At 39.3% G+C, this 20,272-nt stretch overlaps 1 protein-coding gene across 1 annotated transcript; it reads right to left on the bottom strand.

The window, feature by feature from the left end:
- Positions 1-11,177: 11,177 nt before the first annotated feature.
- Positions 11,178-13,170, bottom strand: HOXC12 (homeobox C12). Its single transcript, XM_039515126.1, has 2 exons — positions 12,606-13,170; positions 11,178-11,416 (listed from the first exon to the last, which is right to left on the bottom strand). The coding sequence occupies exons 1-2, from the start codon at positions 13,168-13,170 to the stop codon at positions 11,178-11,180; spliced, it is 804 nt and encodes a 267-aa protein (XP_039371060.1).
- Positions 13,171-20,272: the final 7,102 nt, after the last annotated feature.

Here is a 20,272-nt window from a genome sequence, read left to right as displayed (position 1 = left end):
TGTTGAGTCTCCCTTTTGCAAAATACAGCTGAGGAGAAGCAACCCGCTGTCGCCGGTAACCCTCCAAGACACACAAGCCCAAAGTAAACAATATACTATAGTGAGTTCTGGAAAACAAGAACTGTATATAAAGCTGGAGATGCACATCTGGCATTGGTCTGAAAATGCAGACACACATTGCATAGATTAAGTGGCTTTTGAAACTGTCATTGCGAGATCTATTCATTTATCTAATGGACTAGAGCCTGCTAGCATTTTTCCCCCCATCAAAGGTTTATTTACAAAAAAGAAAAAAAAATGTCTGAGGGATCTTTCCACATTTCTGTGAATGAATCCCTTTGAGTTCCAAACATCTCTTGGACTGAATTCCCAGCCACTCTAGCTAAAAGGAAGATAGGAAATCAAAGTTTGGAAGTCTGCGTTTCTCTTGGCTAACTTAAGATATTGGCGATATCGCTTGTAAATAACCACAATGGGCTCTATCAATATTTTCCTTTAAGGATAAGCTCCCTGTCTCTGAATCCTGCCATTTTGCATAGAACACTGTATGGGTCAGACTTTTTTTTTTTTTTAAAGGGAAATGTACTCAGTTTTGCACACACTGAAAACAGCTCCGGATGGAGGAGGGTCGGGGGGAAGTATATAATTTTGAGCACTAGAAGATCCATGGAAGACTTATCGACTTTATTGAACGATGATCGCATTTTGCTCACCGCCTAGCCCGTAGCTAGCGTTAAGGGTCTGGGATGTAACCTCGATTTTAAGTATGGAAAATGCACCTTTTCCGCCTCGTTATGTACAGGACCCCTAACTATAGCAAGCTAAATTTGCAGCATAACCAGCTGCTGGGGTCAGGCAAACTGCTGCATTAGACTACACTTACAAGTGTCCCCATTTCTAGGCTTTCTTTTGCCTGAGTTCGAACTATTGTCTCTGAACTCGGTAGATTCCTACCCTCGTCCCCTATTTAATGATTATTACATGTTAAAACATATATATATATATTGGTTTGGCTATTTTTGAGGCAAGAAATTCTTAGCCACCCCACCCCAGCGCCCTCCTCCTTACCGAGTGAACTTCACTGTGTTCTGGAGAAAATGGTCATGTTGAGAGACATTAAAGCCTAACTGGACTTTTCTTTATGACGTTTAATTTCCTCCATGGAAGAAGTGTTTGGATCTTGCTGGGAGGTAGAGAGAGAGAGAGAGAGAGAGAGAGAGAGACCTTGTTTGAAGTCTATAATCCAAGAGTGGGGGGACAGGAGGGGACCAAACCTGCGATCGTCATGAAGTCTGGTCGCATTCCCACAGTCTTTCCCCCATCTTCATCTTCATCCGCGCCTGAGAGACACCCCTCCCCCACGCCCCCCAAATTAAAAGAGGGGTCTTTTTTTTAAAGAAAGCTACATGTTTACTAGACCAAGACATGCCATTGCCATTTAGCCCTGTTCTGACAAAGACACGAAAATGGAGGACCGCTGTATGCCATATAAGGTAGGATGCTAACTTGACCTTCACTTTGTAATGGCGCCCCCCCCGCCCGCCCGCCCAGACAGACAGTTGTAAACAGAAGTCATCCGACAAAAAGATGAGCCCCGAGCAGGAAAGCCCTCGCAGAACGGCTAAAAGATCTTTGCTGATGTTTCCCAGCAGCAAACGGGGTGCAATATTCTCCAGCTTCAACAAGAGGGGGACAAAGGAGGGGGGAATAAAACCTCTGTTCTGCGCTTTGAAAACCAACAAAAGGTTCTTCGTATAGACGAGAGGCAAACTCTCCAGCATGTCTATGCTCATTAGTGATTTGTTTACAAATCCGGCTTCACGCGGTAAGGCACCGCAAATTCACTCTCTATCCTCCCCCTGTCTTTCTTTCTCTTTCTCTCTTTAAACAAAAAAGCCGTGTTTGATTCCAGGATGTCGTATGTTTATGCTTCTGTATTCCTAGAGAACCCTACAGAACTTTTTTAACTTAACTCAAACCTACGTCTGACTGGGAAAGGGGACTGCACGTAGAATATTTTTAAGAGGTGGAAAGAGGCATGTAGGGTACTTCTTGACCCCCTATTTTTGTCAGAAAAAAAAAGAAAAAGAAAAAAACCAACCAACCAAAAAAAAAACACCCAACCCAGAATATATCATTTTATTTGGAAGATACTACTAAATGTTATCGAGACTAAATTCCTCTTAGTTTTTCAAATAATCTGTTGGGTTTATTTTAGTCCAGAAAACACTGGCCCGAGATTTTTTTTTTTTTTTTTAGAATTTGAGAAAATACAGGTTCTGGTCTTTATTATTAAACTTCCAAATATCTCAGAAATAAAGTATATATCCATATGTGTGTGTGTGTGTGTGTCTGCCTTTGTATGTGAGAGAAAGAAATGCCTGCTTTATCTCACTCACAATCGCTGTGTAAAGAGATAATCTCTCTCTCTCACACACACACACACACACGGTCAATTATAAATACCTAATACAATCCTTGTTTTAGGAGGGAACGTGAAATAATAAGTGGTGTATTTTTAGAGCTTACTTTACATGAGAAGACATATGGGTAGAATTTTTCAAACTTGGGACCCTAAAACTTGGCACCTCACGTACCTAAGTAAGTGATTTGATTTTCTTAGTTCCCACTGACTTAAATGAGCACTAGTCGGAGTTCAGGAGCTCGGAAAATAAGACACTTCAGTAGGTGCCCAAGTCTTGATTTAGATGGCTAATGCTAGGAACCCAAGTCTGAAACATATACACACTCACACATAGCTGGACACGTATGTGCAAAGTATATGTATATTTACTCTTGCATTAATACCCACCATATCCACTAAAGGACATATACATAAATATTTAAAATAAACATACACACCATACATATGCAGACATTATGGATATATAGATACATGTGCATTTTATATATTCAGATATCATATGCGTTTATATACACACACATTTACAAACATACCACACATTTACATACGTGTGTGGTTATAAGATCTTATTTTATATGAAAGAACTCAACTCCAAGTCTATATACCACTGTCAAAGATATAGCGGAGAAATAATAGTTCTTCTTTGTATAGATTAGAAAATAGTTTGATCAAATAAATGTTCTTCTGCAATACTGTTTTAAAACTGGATCTGCAGTCTGTGGGACATTGCTCTTTGTTACCTTTGGATTCAAACTGTTTTTCCGCACCTAATTTTGAAATGATTTCCTTTAGCAGAGATTCGTATCACCTCATAATAGTTTAATAGTTAATCATAAAAATAAAATGAATTTCCACATACCCTGTAATTATCAACATATCTCAGTTAAGCATGTACATTTGAGAAGGTCAATTGGCACAAAATACTATTATTAACACGATTTCATTTTCCAGTAAGAAGTTTAGTTTTGGCTATGGTTAATATAATGAGATATCCAGACAGCTTATATGTGGTAATGCATTGGTAACTCAGTTATACAATTAAAAACAAAACTCTTTAAAAGGGACGATAGGATTTTCAACAAATGCCCTGTTATTCCACCCAGACATAAATAAAACTTAAAAGGTGATTTATTTTGACTGAGGACGGAAAATAAGATTTCTGCCTTTTCCTAGCACAATAAAAACTTAGCTCCAAAAAACCCATTTAAATTCCTAGAGTTCCAAAAGCACGAAAGATGCTTTATTTCCAAAAATAGTCATTTTTATATTAAAAGTAATCAGATCATAAAATCTTTTTCTCCCAACGATGAAGAGAAGGCTTGTTTGAAAAGGGATTTATTCGGAAAGTTTCAGATTTTGATGGTTCATTTCTGTGTCAGAATAAAAAGAAAGTTATTTAATGAAGCCAGGCTTTAAAAAAAAAAGAACTTTACAGAGAACTACAAAGATTCATCCAGTAGAAAACCCTCAAAAACCCTCCTGCCAGGAATACAAATCTACTGATCTTTCTATCATTCTTATCCTTTTCATCTTTATTATCACTCTTGTTAACAATACCAGTGAGACTGGGTACATATATCTCGTTTAAATTCAGTCATCCATGGAGGCATTGTAGTTTGTAGCTACAGATATAGTAATTAATTTATTCTTTCAACAGTAAAATATTGCTTTGTCTACTTGGTACCTACCAAGTAATAAAACAAAAGATTCCTCCCCCCCCCCCGCAGTTCATTAGGCTTTACCTATAAGTTTCCATTTGAAATGATTTGCTTAAAACTAATTACTTGCAGTGCATTTCATTTCCCTCTCCAAGGATATGGAAAGGTTCGGAGGAGAGTCGGTGACATATGTGGGTAAACACTGCTAATTATTCCCACTCTGTCTTTATTGTATATTTATGGACCCATACCCATAAACAAAAGACATCCTTTAGTATTAATTCATTGGCATATTAATGATAACGGAGCTTGTTACTTAAAATAGTCCCTATTCATATGAAGAGGGACAGTGTAAAGAGATGATATATCATGAAAATATTTAAAGCATTGGCACTCAGGGTCACGGTTAGCCCAGGCACACTGGAAAAAATGGTGGAGCGTAAAATGAATTTAATAAGAGTAATAATAACTCCCCGAAACAGCATCCCTTCCAAATAGATACGTCCTGATGATATGCTTAAATTAATTAACAGCCTCTTAACAATAGCAGCGTAGGAAAATCTTAATTCATTTACATGCATGGACACAAACATCTCTACAATGTTGGAAGGGGGCCCAGAACATTATTTTTGTACGCAGTGTTATGAGCTGAATATCTATCCGTGTGTTTATGGGTGGGCCAGGGGGGGCTGGAACAACTTGTATAGCGGGGGTGCTGAGAGCCATTGAACCAAACTGCAAACCCTGGAAACCACTTCAAGCCGGGAGGGGGTGGAGGGGTGCGGCAGCACTCCCGGCACCCCTAGTTCCAGCACCCATTGTGTGGGCCTGAATTAAATGGAGGCTTCGGAACGGAGCGATGCATCAATTGTCCCTATCTGGGCTGTAAAATATCACAGTAATATCACGACTGGCACTGCCTTACCTGCTGCGAAATCAGGGCTATGGTGTACCACAGTAAATATCGCCGAAGTACAAATAATGGAGTGAACTGTGTGATCTCTCCACGTGGCAAAAATGGCAAGTCTATCTTGTTTTTGAGTATCTTGCCAGACCCCAGGGTTCCCCCCCTCACCAAAAAATACCAGAAGAGCATGGGAATGTTTGGCTCTGGCTGCAGAAATTGACTAGGAGGAAGGCAAACTCCGGCCATGAGACAGACAGATATGCCACAGATTCTACGTTAAGTCCATGACCAAGGCTCGCTGACCCCCCAGGCGATAGCCCATTCATCAAAATGGAAAGACATCCCATGCGTCTGGGTAGTGCGAGATACAATATTTCAGATGTCTTATCCACTTCAAAGTAGCGGTGGTTGTGAATGCTCCGGACACACCATTGTGAAATGTATTTAAAAGGCTAAGCGTACAGAAAGCTAGACTGCGTATATATATATATATATATATTTTTCCAGCAGCGGTGGTGGTGTCGTTTGTATATTTGTTTATTTATGTAGGCAGGGTGCCAATTAATAAACCGAAATCAAATAATTAACTTGTGCGTCTACGGTGGATCTGTTCTGCATGCATGTTTTATTTCCCCTGCACGTGTAATTCTGACTAGTTTGCCTTATACATATAACAGTGCTCTTATAATCTTGTCTTAGAACAAGTATGATGTAAGACAAAGGGAAACTGATAATGATGTTACATTTTCAATGAGGCTTCTAGGCATCCAGAAATAAGGATTAAGCTATTCTGTAGAGGTGCAAATATACCTTTCTTTGACACTTCGTAGCACTGTATGTTCAAAGCCATTTCTTAGGAGTCCCATCTCATTTTATTCTGCGCGTGGATCTGGTGAATAATCCTTTGTTGCTTTGATGTAAGTCTCAGTGAAAAAATAGATAAATAATTGGAATTGGACATATCTTCGGCACAACAATTAAAATAGCATATATATTATAGCTTCAAATCCTCTTCACATGCATATTTTGCACACTATCGAATATAGGCTGAAAATATTTGACCGTGAATGCGCCTCATTTGAACCTACACAGAAGAATTTTGCAGTATCTGCATTATTGAAATATTGCATATAAGTTTTTTTATTAGAAGTTGAATTATTCTTTGCAGTTAAAGAAACGAGGAATTTTCCCTTTCATAATGAATTCATTTTAAAGCCATAGCTGTGAAATACATCCCTGAAGAAAAAAAGAAGCCTAGAAATAATACAGAATTTTATGGCGAAGGAACAATTTGTCCTACACACTCACCGGTAATAAATACGTTTTATCTATTTTGGTGAATATTTAAATGTCTTTTGAAACCCAACTATTTGTTCTCAAGATGAACCGAATCACAACTGTCTATACAATTTATGCCACTATATACAATTCAGACCTGTTGGCCATAATCCACATTCCTTCTCATTTCTTTGGGAGAGTGCACACACACACACACACACACACACACACACACACACACACACACACACACACACCGTGTTTTTTGGGGGATAGTGTTGTTGGGGTTTTTTTTTGCTCTCCTGTGCCAAAGAAATTACCAGGCAAGTAGATTATGTATGAAGTGTTTGTACGTACCCAACATGCAGAAAAACACACGCACACCTCCAAAAACGTCAACGGGAAAGTGTATGTATTTGTGTTGACATGAACCGCGTATGCCTAGGCATCTATAGAGACCTATATACAGGGCAAATCGTTTGGACTTTTAAAACGAATATATTTTGTTCATACTCATGTTTTCCAAACCCAATCCTCATTCAGGGAAATTTCTTACACATTTCGTTGGGATGTTTGCAGGATGCACTAAGGATAGCAAGATCGTGCAGGTATATTATAAAATATGAGGGAAAATAATGCCTGATTCTTTTATTTTCCACACATACACACTTATTCCAGGGCCCAATCAAGCTACCCTAGAGGAAAATAAAGAACCTCCCCCAAACCCCTGTAGTTTTTAACATAGCACTGTTACTGGAAGACACACACACATACTCCGCTTCTATGCGTCAATATGCACTCTATTACGAAGTGTGGAAACTGTATTAAACCCAGTACAAGTAATTATTGTTTGCTATGTCCACTGTATTTCCTTCACAGTAAACCCTATTCAAACTGCATCATGCTGCGATTCAATGGGGTGTCTCTCCATTCTGTTCCAAGAGAGGGTAGGCTATGCTAAGCAATCACAGACATGGATTTCGGGGGTGAGAGAGTGGTCAGCAAAGCCAATTCTATAAGCTACTATTACCTTCCATTGGTGGGTTTTCTACTGGAACTTTTTTTGGGGTGGGTGGGTGGGGAGAAATATCATTTATCGATCTTTTAAAAGGGGTTTTATGCATTTGTCCCACCGCAGCTAAACTTTACCTTTGCCCCAAAGAAAAGAAATGTCAACAAATCCATTAAATATAAATCTTGGTTTCTAGAGATACACATAAAATCATAACCTAATGTATTTTAATTAACCTGATGGGTGTTTTTTTAATTAAATTGCTTTCTTTGCTCAGGTCCTACAGTTATGAAGAAAACACAATAAGATCAACATTAATAATAATAAAATAATAAAACAATAATAATAATGATAATAATAATTCCAGGTTTTAAAATATTTCTACAATATATGTATGTCAAATTGTTAAAAAATCGCTGTCAGAAACATATTTATTCTGACGTCTTTTTCCCTCTCAAAAAGACAAAAGGATGCTAATTATTCGATATACAAACCGTCCAGTTTTTTAAAGAAAGCATCCCAGTTCAATCTGCTTCCAATTAATGGGATAGACACAAATATATTCTCATTAAAATACTAATTCTGAGTTTAACTTATACTCCTTATTTCCCCAGGATTTTTCTAATTATATTTAGAGCAACATAAGAAGCGATATTTCTCTCCTTTTACAACGTATTTTACACATTCATTTAATTATTTTTTACGAAAAGATGATCTATAATCCACAGACGGCAGTGCTGGCTAATATATTTTTGTTACTCTTTTATTAACCTTCCTGGTTAATACTAATTTTAATAGTAAGCAGTAAATCACCAACTAGATGTTTGGGTACTTTTATTTATTATCAGAAACCACATAATAATACATTCATTTTTTAATTATTATTGTGAAGCAACTTTTTACATGACTATATAAAGCCAGAACGTGCTATGACAGACATTTGCATAGGCCCTACGTATAATAGCTTGAGGTAAAAAACATTACATATGGACTATATTGCAAACGATGCATATTAACAACCGCAATAAACTACTCTAGAGATACAAGCAGAAAACTGTGCCACATACACAGGGAACTAACACAGGACAAACAGAAGTCTCACCGAATAATATTTTATAGCAGTCTGAAAGAGAATATTGCATATATGTTATATCTTTTAACATTTATAACCACGTGATTTCTTTTTCAAACCATTGAGTGGCGATGAACATCGCCTTTGTAACCAGACACATGTCATGGGGGCAATTGTCAAGTATTAAATTCTTGCTGGTGGCTTGTCCAATGTGTTTCATAGTATATAGGAAGCCCTCTCCTTCTGTATAGACGGAAAATGCTCTCCCGTGGGCAAAGAATTACAAAAGTGATTTTTGATATTTAAATATAGCCCTGCATTATGACCTGTCACCCTAATACCTTTCGGTCTCCACAACCCTCAAAATGCAACCTTTCTCCTACTCCGTGAATTAACTTGTCCTGGGTTTGTAAGGGACAGAAATGGTGAGCTATTCTTTAGTTAATAAATCAAGCAAATATCGATACATTTGGTGCCTCTGCATTTAGCAAAACTCAAAGGCATCACATTACATATCCGCTGATCAGGGTCCTCAGTTTGATCGAAAATACCCTTTTGCACATATGATCCATTGCATGTCTTTATATATCATTTAGTGATAATGCGGTTTTAAAGAGCATCCTGTTCAAATTAAATGTCATAAATGGTCACTACAGGACTGGAGATATATCCTTTGGGATCCTTTCAAATAGGTAGAATTCCTCCACATTTCGCCCGTTTTTCATTGCACGTAGTATTTATTGCACAGTATTGCATGAGGCTGCGTCTTTCCCTTTAAACTCTTTTGTGTATAAGGTGTGTGTACGCGGGAGGACTTGAAAACGGGTCTTCATATAAAGGGGTGACATATGGGGGTGGGGGGGACAGTGAGGTGAAGGCGCTGGGAGGTGAATGGAGGGGTAGGCTCTCCTGGATGTTTTTGGCACAGACATGGGAAATAGAGCTGAAGAAAAAGCCAGCTTTCAAACCGGGAGGCATTTTAAGGACTAGGATACGTCCTTTGCAGCTCGTAAATAAAGGCATTCTTTGCCACTACTGTTCGGTCATGACCATGAACGCAGAGAACCGGCAGCACGTGGTAATAATTTAGGCTTCCCAGAGAACGTTGCTTTGTAATAAAATTAATCCATCCTATATAAAACGAATGAAGCAAAGCTTGTAGTGGCAAAAATCTAAGCTGCAGCCTCCCCTTTTATCTTAACCCTAGTAACTAATGTCCACCACCCCCTCTAAATATTGCTTTGCGGGCAGAAGGGTATGAAATATCTGCCCAGGGCTGCAGCTACATTTTTTCCCAATAAAGCTGGGGACTATGTACAAGGCTGCTGGAATGCACACATTATGATTAAGCCAATTATTAATTTTCTGCAGTAAATCGGAACACACCTACATAAAAAAAACAATCCACACAATATTCAGCTAGCCCCTCTGTGAAGGAGGAGCGCAGTAGGCCTAAGAGATATGAACGGTGTGAGGAAGGGGGAAATGACCGGGTCTCCCCCACATTTTTCCTAAATAAAAGGTTCGCCCCCCCTATAAATGTGGGGAGTGTCTGAGTTTAAGGAAGAACTGCGGGTGGTGGAAAATTGACTGTGTCACTGGGTTCCGAGGGAAAGCGGCCATTGATTTTTGTGGTTTTCTGTCTACTTGACTAGAAGTCATCCTAAAAAAAAATAATCAAAACCTGCTCCTTCATTTCTAAAATAAAAACCCAGCGATGAAGTTCATGTTTAAAAGACAGCTCTAGGGAGAAAGTATATGTGTAGTTTGACGCCATGGGTGAACGCCACAAAAGGGTATTTTCTTTTCTGTGCCGCCATCAATAAACACACTAAAACGGCACAAATACTCCTGCAGCGGAGTTTTGTTTAAGCACACAACATGACTTGAAGTAGCAGCTAATAAGAATACAATCGGGGGGCAGTGCAGAAAACGCACTTGGTTTTGGTTTCGGAGGGAACCTCTGAAAGGCTCAGTTTCATTTGGAAGTAAATTCCATTTTGCGTCGAAGGATTTTCGGTGTAGTGTGTGGCTGGGTGCATGGGTGCGGGGCCTGGAGTAGTTTTAATACCATCCCATTTATTTTGAGCAAAGCACTATGCAAGAAGCGCCGTGTATCAAGAGCTAAGTTGCTAGCTCAGGGACAACCAGCTCCATCCTGCTATACATTCTTTCCCTCTGTCTTCTTCCTATAGATACTGACCAATCCTGTTACTTTGTTCGCCGGGAACCCTCGACTTGTAGTGAAAATAGGTCTCGAAATATGTACCACTGGCGAACCGTTCACCCTAAGAATGGGCGGGAGCTGAATGAAGGAGCCACACCGCTCCAGAGCATGAAGACCCAGCCTAAAACCTCAGTTACAATATAGGGCAGTGACTTGGTTCCAAGCCTGATCTTTGATGCCGTCTGGAATAGGTACCAACACCAATGTCAGAGCAGTCGGGGGGCGAGGGCGGGGGGGAATATCGCACACAACCCAACAAACCTTATTGCTTGGAGGGAAACCATACCTGTTCGGCTTGTCAATGAAAGGATGGTGGGTTGTACTCAACATCACACTCAGATTACACTCAATGCTGCTGACAATCTTTTAGACCATAGAAACCAACGCTGGCTGGTGGGTGGGTTGGGGAGTTGCGCATTCACATCGGGTCTTTCCCAACAGATCCAGTGTAGGAGATGCATATTCTCATATTTATATATGCTGGCTGATTATTTTTTTTAAAGAAAATTATGAGTGATCAGGTAAAGTCCCGGGACCACCAGCTAGGATGAACACTAGAGAGTCTATGAGGTTAACCAACATGGACGCTTTTCGAACTTTAAAAGAAAGAAAGAGCTTGCTCCCTCAGAAGCAGTCTTTTCTTTTTCATGCGTCGGTTCTGGAACCAGATCTTCACTTGCTGATCACTCAAGTTTAATCGGTCTGAGAGCTCCCTCCTCCTTTGGCGGGTAATGAATTCGTTGACCATAAACTCCCCTTCCAGCTCTGCTAGCTGCAGCTTGGAATAGGGTTTTCGCTTTTTCCGGGACCTTGTATGCATCGGGTACCAAGGAGCACCTAAGGACGTGTGATTGAAAGGAGAATTTAATACACTGGAAGAAACAAAGTCGGCTTCCAAGATAGGATCTTTCCCCCACTTCCCTGCCCCTCGTCTGCATTCACAGTTTGTAACGCTCACCTCATAGCAACATCAGCTGGCATAAGGCAGAGGTGTCTGACACAAGAGAGATTCATAAATCTTGGTCTGCAATACTTGATAGATCAGACTGATGCATAGCTAGACACATAGAACTATTTCTTACTTAGGGTGGATATACAGATCTATATGTTAGATACAGGTATGTATTTCAGACTGCCCCATAAGCCTACATATTGGGTGCACGATATTTAACTAAGAGTTATTTTGTTTATCTGATTGGTATATTGTATACAACGACGTATTTCTTATATACAAAATTGATACATAGATCTGTGTCTTAGATACGTGAGAGACACATATTGCTAACTTTTGCATACAATACTGATACATGGATCTATATTTTAGTTACAAGCCTAATGAACAGACCTAAGTCACACATGGTTCTACGTTTTGGACACACGATAGATCAAGAAGCAACCTACCATATGGAAATCAGCTAAACTTTGTTGAAAATGCTTCACTGCAGAAGAGAATATACATAATGGAAGGCACCACTATAGGCATTTTTATGGCGCCTCGATGCCGCGGGGGGTTAGGGGTATTTTTATGGCGCTTTACAAATTTTAAAGGGGGGGGATCAATAAAGAGAAAGCCAACAGGTAGAAACCAGCGTGTTGGGTGTGGTATCCTTTCGCCTGACATGACAACTCCAATGTACCCAGGTCTGCCTTTTTTTAAGCACCACCTTTGTACTGAGGTTTTCAGCTCCCAGGCAGCCACCCCGCTGCACACCTTTGTCAAGCCTTAAAACATTTTATACAGGGCGACTGATGCACTCAATCTCAACGAGCATATTCGGGGCTATCTGTGCAGTCGCTATCTATTTTATGGGATATTTACATGTTTATAGCCTTTTCTTTTAAAAGAAGCAGCACCTAATAAAACATTAGGCATTTGAGTGCTACCCCTAGTGGTCTCTGCACAAATAGACATGCTGATCCCATTGCTAATTCCACGAATTCGATCCACAAGAGTGGACCGCCGCGGAAGAGCCTTACAACACATCATAACAACACACAGATATTCCTTTGCTTTGCTTTTCCTTACCACCAGTGGACAGATTGCTTCCTTGGTTGATAGGCGAGACCATTGTGGCTGGTTCGCTGGACGAGCCCTTATTCCCTTCATTGAGTAAGGATGAGCTGGAGTCTGACTCCAAGGACTGACAAGAAGGGGGGTCGTGGGACACAGTCTCAGACGCCGGATAGTCATATTTGCTGAAAGTACCGCTCATTCCATTGGGAATCCCAGGTTCAAGTGGCATCAAAGCACTGTCCCTGACCCTATCCTCCCTCTTGAGGCTGGCAGTCTCGGAGCAAGCCTCCCTGTAGTAGCATTTGCTCTCCTCCACTCTAGCTAGGTCGCACGCTCGGCTGAAAGAAGGGTTAATGGACACGGGGCTGCTGAGATAGGGCTGGGGGTATCCGTTGCAGGACTCTGAGGATGCCCAGGGCAAAGAACAAACATTGTCCCTTCTCGGGTAGGAGAGAGACGGCAAGCCAGGCAGCTGTCCTCCGGAAGCTCTGAAATTGGGGAAGTAGAAGGTGTCTCCCGTGTGGATGTTCACCAAAGGTCCCACAAACCCAGGATTAAGGAGATTATGCTCGCCCATTTCCGCGGGCCTGACCAAGAGCTTCTAGTTTATTGCTATCTGACATTAAACATAGTTAAACCTACAGGTCCACCCCATTGGTCGGAGCGGGGTCACGTGGGCGCCAACTCGCGTTGGAGAGAGGTGCCACCCACCCTTGGCAGTCGGAGGCAAAACAAAACATTAAGTTCTGCCTTTCGTTTTTATACGCGCTTTTTTTTTTTAAAGAAAAAAAATAATCATAAAACATTTTATAAAATAAAGCCACGGGTTTAAGCACTGGCCTGAGAAACCCCAGGTATTGTAAAAATGTACCTAGACACCATCTCAAGATATATAAATGACACCCTTCCCCCAGCTGTAGTTAGGGTTCCTCCAACAGCTGGCAAAATTAAGCAATTTTCTCATTAATTAGCCCCTTTATTAAGTAAAACCGTTGAAATTTACAATATCTCCCAATAAATTACTATTAGATATTGTGTCATATAAAGTTTACGGGCTCTTTAAGGAGACGAATGATTGGAACCGCAACAGGGTCATATTTACAGTTGATGGGATGAAAGAGTTTTAACATATTTGCACCCGCTTAGATATTTTACAGCTTTATCTGGAGCACTAGGAATGTTTCCTGCCTGGCGTTCGGTACCGGGGAAAGGCGAGTTCCATCCCTGCTAGGGACAGTCCTCAATTCAGGAATCACAAGCCTATAACTTCATCAATCCCCAGTCGCTTTTGTTAATGAGCTCTGCCGAATAGGCAAGACAAAAGAAGAAGAGGGAAATATCGCTCTTCCTCTGCCTTCATTTCTGTAAAGAAAACTTCTTTACCGAAAACTCCCACCGGCGCTCCGTAAATAAATACACGAAAAAAAAGACATCCGGTTCTTAGCCCTCTTATAACGACATGTTGTGTCTTCGTGACAACTAGGGTCTTCTTCACTCGGGGATTGCAGAAGAGAGTCGGTTGTAGGAAAATGCTGCCGCCAGGAGATATAAGACAAACATTCTTGGGGTATCTCAGTGCATAATAAATACATTGGGAAACAAAGTATTATTTTAAAAGTCGGTTGTAAGGGACCCCGGACCCAGGAAGAGGCAAAGAGAAGACGCTCTAGAGATCGAGAAGGGGCTGGGGTTGGTTTTTTTTTTTTTAAAGAAAAAAATATATATAGGATTTTTTATGTCTTTGGAATTTTCCCTGCTAGCAACTTCCAAGCGCAGGGACACCGGAAAACTACCGTAAAATTTCCTGTATAGGTAAAAAAGCTTTTAATGAACTAACGTGGGAGGTGGTAGAAATGTTAAACACATAGGAGTTGAACGGCAGACCCCGAATTTTTGAGATCCCATGGAGCACAAAACAAGTGTCTTCTATTTGAGCGGCTACTAGAATACAAAGTCATTTTCCCCCAGGAAAATATTGAAGCTAAACTGACCTCTCCCAGCTCTGCAGAAAAATGACGTCTTAATCAAACATCGGATTTTCTTTGGTAATTGTATTAAATGGTGAGCTCCAAAAATGTTAAAAAACCACTATATATATATATATATATATATATATATATATATATATATATATATATATATATATATATATATATATATATATATATATATATATATATATATATATATATATATATATAGGCGAATATGTGTGCCTATGTGCAGCCCCTCATATACACATAGTCTACACAGTGATAAATTCTGCTATCGGATTTGTTTTATTGGAATGAAAGTTTAGCACATTTTTCAGCTTTCCAGGAATTATTTTCCAGGTACGGCTAAAAAGCTGCTTGAATTTTTTCCAAGTACATCGTTCTCGATTGAGAACACATTTTGAACGCTTTGCAACTGTGGAAGGTGATCGTTTATACGATGATGAGCATGTGATCTGGGTAGGTTGCCATATGAATCGGCTATTTTTTTTTAAATTATTATTTAAAGAAAACTCGTTCTTATTTCTTGGCCTTTTTCCGTGAAATTCGCTATAAGGCGGTGCACGTAAGGAACATGGCTTTGTTCTCATTTAGCCGCCGATGCATCTTCAGTCATCCTCTTATCTCTGATTTGAACATTGTGCAGCAACCCCCAATGCAACATGTCAAAAAGCAGACTATGGTATCCATACTGGGCTTTACATCGAGTGAATCCAAAACTGCGCGCTAGAATCTCACCTAAGGGGATTTTGTTACTAGTGAGATCAGTGCATTCAGAAAAAATATTTAAAACACTCTGTTAACTGTTCGCCGGACTTCCACATTAGAAAATGAGTTAGCATATTTACAGCGAGAAGCATAAATATATTCCCCAATGGCCTTCATTTCGAAACATGAGCAGATTTCTTCATTATATCATTGGAGAGTCAACGTCCCTTTTACAGTTATCAGACAGATCAACAGAAAATAAATACTTAGCGATTATTTATTAAAGCTGTTGTATTTCTACCATGATTTCTTTCCATGAAAGATACATTTTCAGTTAAAAAACAATGATTAAGCTTTTAAAATTCACTCCGATGGCTGTTGCAAAGCAATGTAATTACATACCCTAGTGCTTAAAATAAAACACTCTAAATACGAGTTTAATATTTCTTAATTATATTACTAATTTAAGAAAGCGACAATTCATTGTACCAAGTATATCCGAGGCTTCCCTACGGACACGACGAATTTTCAGATGGAACCATGATTATTGTATTGTATTGTATTGTATTGTATTGTATTTCTACCGTCCTTAAAGAAATAACAATATCAGAACTAAGCCTCCCCACCCCCCAAGCGTTCACAAAGTTGTTTTACCTTTAGTGAGGAATCACTGGGCCTTACCTCTTTAAAATCAACCCCACTGCAGGTAGAGACCTAGACACAAATATTTAATAATTTTCGCCACATGTTTATTTCCCTTCTTCCTCAGACAGAAACTCATCCAAGCAAGGAAGTAGAAAAGCTTCACTTTAATATTACGGCATACGTAGTATTAACCTAACTAGAAATTAGGAATAGCTACTTAGAGAGAGAGAGGAGAGAGAGAGAGAGAGAGAGACGAAGCAAAGTGAAATCGCACCCAGGCAGTTCAAGGTCACTGTCTAGTGTAGTAAATAGGATCTACATTTTATGCAAATTAATGTCTCGAAAGAGCATCAGTCACTGCAAGTGGAAAGAAGAGGCAGAAAACGCCTTAACTTTTGGTTACACTCCTCTCCCCATGCACAGTCCTCCAAGTTCTCTTATTTATTAATATTTTATTATCCTTGGCAGTTCTCCGATTTCAAACCAGCTCGGTCCTAATGTGTGTACTTCGTGAAATACCATTTCCCTTACACTGCCTTGTGATTTCTTCTCTAAATATTCCACAGGGTTTATCTCAACTGCGCCCTGCATTTGAATATACTCCTTTGTTTCCCTTGGATCCGTAATTTAAAAATTAAATATGGCCCCCGTCAAGATATTTACATTTTAAGTTTAAAGAACTAAGGATTTATCCCTCACTTTGCCCCCAAGAAAGCATAAATAAACGTAATTCGCTCTTGGAAATGTTCTATCCCAAAGATATTGCAGTAAATTGCATATTTCATTCTATTTTTAACAAGAATGAAATAATCTAAAAATGTGACTTTTTGATTGGACATTTCTAGCAACTACTTTCTCTTCCTAGCTGAATTTCTTGCAAAACATGCTGGATTTTTAAGGAGTTAAATATCTTTGGTATTTAATCAATGACAAGTTAGTCACATGGCCAGAAGAAAGAATTTAAAGAAAAATAAATTAAAAGAGGAATAAAATATGCACTGAATAAGGTAAATCTATAGGACTTTCCTTATTTCAATCCAGTTACATAGAATTTAAATTACTGGCTATTTCTGATAGGGAAAGTATTTTTACAAGGGTAGGATAGTAAAATGGAATACATAGTGGTGAAGCGGGGGAGGGAAATCGAAAGATCGAAGACTATCTGATGTGGCTGTATAAAAATGTCCAGAGTTAGCTGTCCTTTGATTTAATTCAATTTAATAGGCAGAGTACTTGTGTTTGTTTTGATTTAAATAATCAGGTTAAACGATTAAGAAAACCTACATAGCTCTTGTCTTCTCAGTGCACTTAATAGTTAAATGCTTACGATGCCACTACATTTTCCCCAACACTGCCAGCAGAGGATATCATTCTCCTGCTGGATTAATGTAAACTGATGCCTACATCCTCTGTAAGGCAACTTCAGAAAAGTTTATGTTGTCCATGACGCTCAACTTTTCTCACAATCACAATTGGCGCTGCATACTGTCATTTCATGGCGTGGACCGTGTACCAACACGCTAGTTAATGTGCTAGGATTCAAGAGAGTCTTGATAAACTCTGTTTCAGAGCGTGCAGAATGTTTTCAAACATGTTTTATGTTCTTTACTCTTCATGTGGGTGGGTGGGTGAGGGTTGGTGAAGAAGTTAGGGCTAGGACAGGTTTATTAAATCTTCCCATGGTGCAATTCTCACCCAAAAGAGTTTGAGATGCCCACAGGACAGTAACTTTCATTCAAAGTGCATCACAATAAACATATTAATTTCTCTATGTATATTTCTTAAAGGCTAATGAACACATTGGTTTCAAAACCCTTTGTTACTGTGCTGAAACATATTCAAGAGACATTTCATATTTCTAAATGAGCAGAAAACAAGAAGCTTGTGAAAGCTAGCTAGCTAGATATTACTTTTAAAAGAATTACTGGACAAATACAGAGGCCAATTCCTTTTATTTTCTTCTTTTACTATTAAAAATATCTCAACAAAGACTGGAAATTTTCCATGTTCCAGATACACATTTATCATTATTCAACCCACTGACAATTATACTTACCTCAACATACAACTCAATGATGTGAAACCACATTTTCCCTCGAGACTAGCAATTTATTCTTCAAAAGTGAGTGAGCCAGAACTATGAAAACTGAAAATGGAGGAAAAGGGGGGAAAAATAAGGAGCATTTCACTATAAAGACCGTGGTTAAGAAGTTATTCAAACTACTTGATACAAAGGAAAGAAAAGACAAAACTTGTGAAACTTCCTTTTCATGCTTTTATTGTTGGTCATTAGCCCGTCTGTCTAGACTTCAAATGACACCTTTTTTTTATCTGTAAACAGAAGCAGGGAATACTTAGAGAACTCTGACTGCTGACTGGTTGCCAGAAGATCAAGGCTGTGGTCTTCTTGATTAATATGTACGAAACTCATGATGTCAAGGTCAAACAGACCGCCTAGTCACGGTCAAGGGTAATCCAGAGCTGACGTCATGGCCTTCTGATCCGAGTTCCTTCATAAATAAATAAAATAATCAAAGATACCTCGGACGTTTGAAATCTCAAAGAGGCAAGTCTTGAAAGCTGAGAATGTGTGCGTGTTTGAAAATTTACACCAGAAATGGGTTTAAGACACAACTTCGGCTGATGTTTATCACAGAAAATAGTGAGGGACCTGCGTGTTTGTTTGTTTCTGTCTTTCTTTCCATCGCAATCTTCCATACTTAATTACCTTGTAAGAAGATGACCAGCTGTTCTGATTCACCCATGATTGTTATTATTGCAAGAAAAAAAAAGGGCGGGGGTGAATCTAAGCCTGTAGGGCACTTAGAAGTTACTTCGTTTTCGTTCTATTAGCCTCCAAACCCCGTCTCCTTAACTCATACGACAAAATTATATAGGAAAAAAATTGCACTCGATTAAATAGTCAATGAAAGGGTTAAAAGGCTTTTCTATCCATGACAGACCACTCGTTTTCTTTGTTGTTAGAAGGACCTGATTCTGATCTTACTTACACCGGTGTAAATCAGGGCTAAGCGTACCAAAGGCAAGAGGGTTACACTAATGTCAAACCACTCCAAGTGGAGCGTGGTGACAGGCCTACACACGCAATGAGGAATTTTGGCCCTATGACTTAACATCCTCTGGATTATTGCCCGAAGAGCTCTCACCATCAGAATGGGACCCAATACATTTACTCCTTGAAACTTCTGAAAACCCTAGCCCTTAACCGAGCGCCTCAATTTTGTCTGCGTTCAAGAGCCTCTGCTCTAACTGCATATGTTCTAATGAAGGGAGTGTGAAAAAAGAGGGGAATGAGGGACGCGGCAATTGGAAACACCCAGAGAAATGCTGAACATGATAGGAAAGCATCTATTGTCATAACATCTTCATTATCGATCGTCCAAACCAATTTTAATTTACACGAGCCAGGCCCCTTTGTATGACAATCACGCACGTTCTCTTTTTTCTTTTGCTTATTATATAGTCTTTATACCCAATGTGATTAGATAGATAGATAGATAGATAGATAGATAGATAGATAGATAGATAGATAGATAGATAGATAGATAGATAGATTTTTCAATCAGAATTAATAGGGACTGAAGCCTTAGGTGAAAAGAACTTTAAGAAGTGGAAAATTTCTCACAGGAATCCCTAATAACACAAAAAACAATTAACCAATCTGGTTAAATACAAATTACAAAAGTCTCCCCGAGCCTCATAACTCCAATGAAGCCTATAGAGTTCTACACTTCTTTCTGTGAACAGCAGGTCTGACCCGGCGCAGTCTAGGTTGTGTTTTGATAGATCGGCACAGTATCAGTATCTACACGATATATCAGTATCTATCCGCGTGTACATGCGTCTGAAATGAGTGTGGTTTTATACGACGCACACCCACCCTTGAAGAAAATGCTTTAAAAGATGAATTTGGAAAGTGTGTCCATGTTAAACCCTAAGTCCGAACAGTGCTTAGATACAGACTTCATAACATTTCATCTGCGGCCTGGGTAAATGGAGGTGCATTTTCAATAGTTGTCTATATTAAGATAAACGAGGAGCATATATCTGTATATATGCCCCTCGCTTATCTTAATATATATACACACACACAAGTGCTGATTATCTATCTATCTATCTTCACATTTCCTTCCAAATTATTCCTTCATATGTAAGCCATCACCCTCACGAAAAAAAAATCATCAGCATTATATCGGAAATAAATATGGAAAAGCCCATTTAATTACCTGGAATAAACCATTTCAGGAATGACCGCATGTTTAAGAAAAGTTATCCTCTGTTCATTCACACACCTGACGGAGGAAGATTTTG

This window comes from Mauremys reevesii, linkage group 25 (assembly GCF_016161935.1).
Source record: "Mauremys reevesii isolate NIE-2019 linkage group 25, ASM1616193v1, whole genome shotgun sequence".
NCBI lineage: Eukaryota > Metazoa > Chordata > Testudines > Geoemydidae > Mauremys > Mauremys reevesii.
Note: the sequence above shows the minus strand (reverse complement) of the source record. Positions and strands in the feature narration are given on the sequence as shown.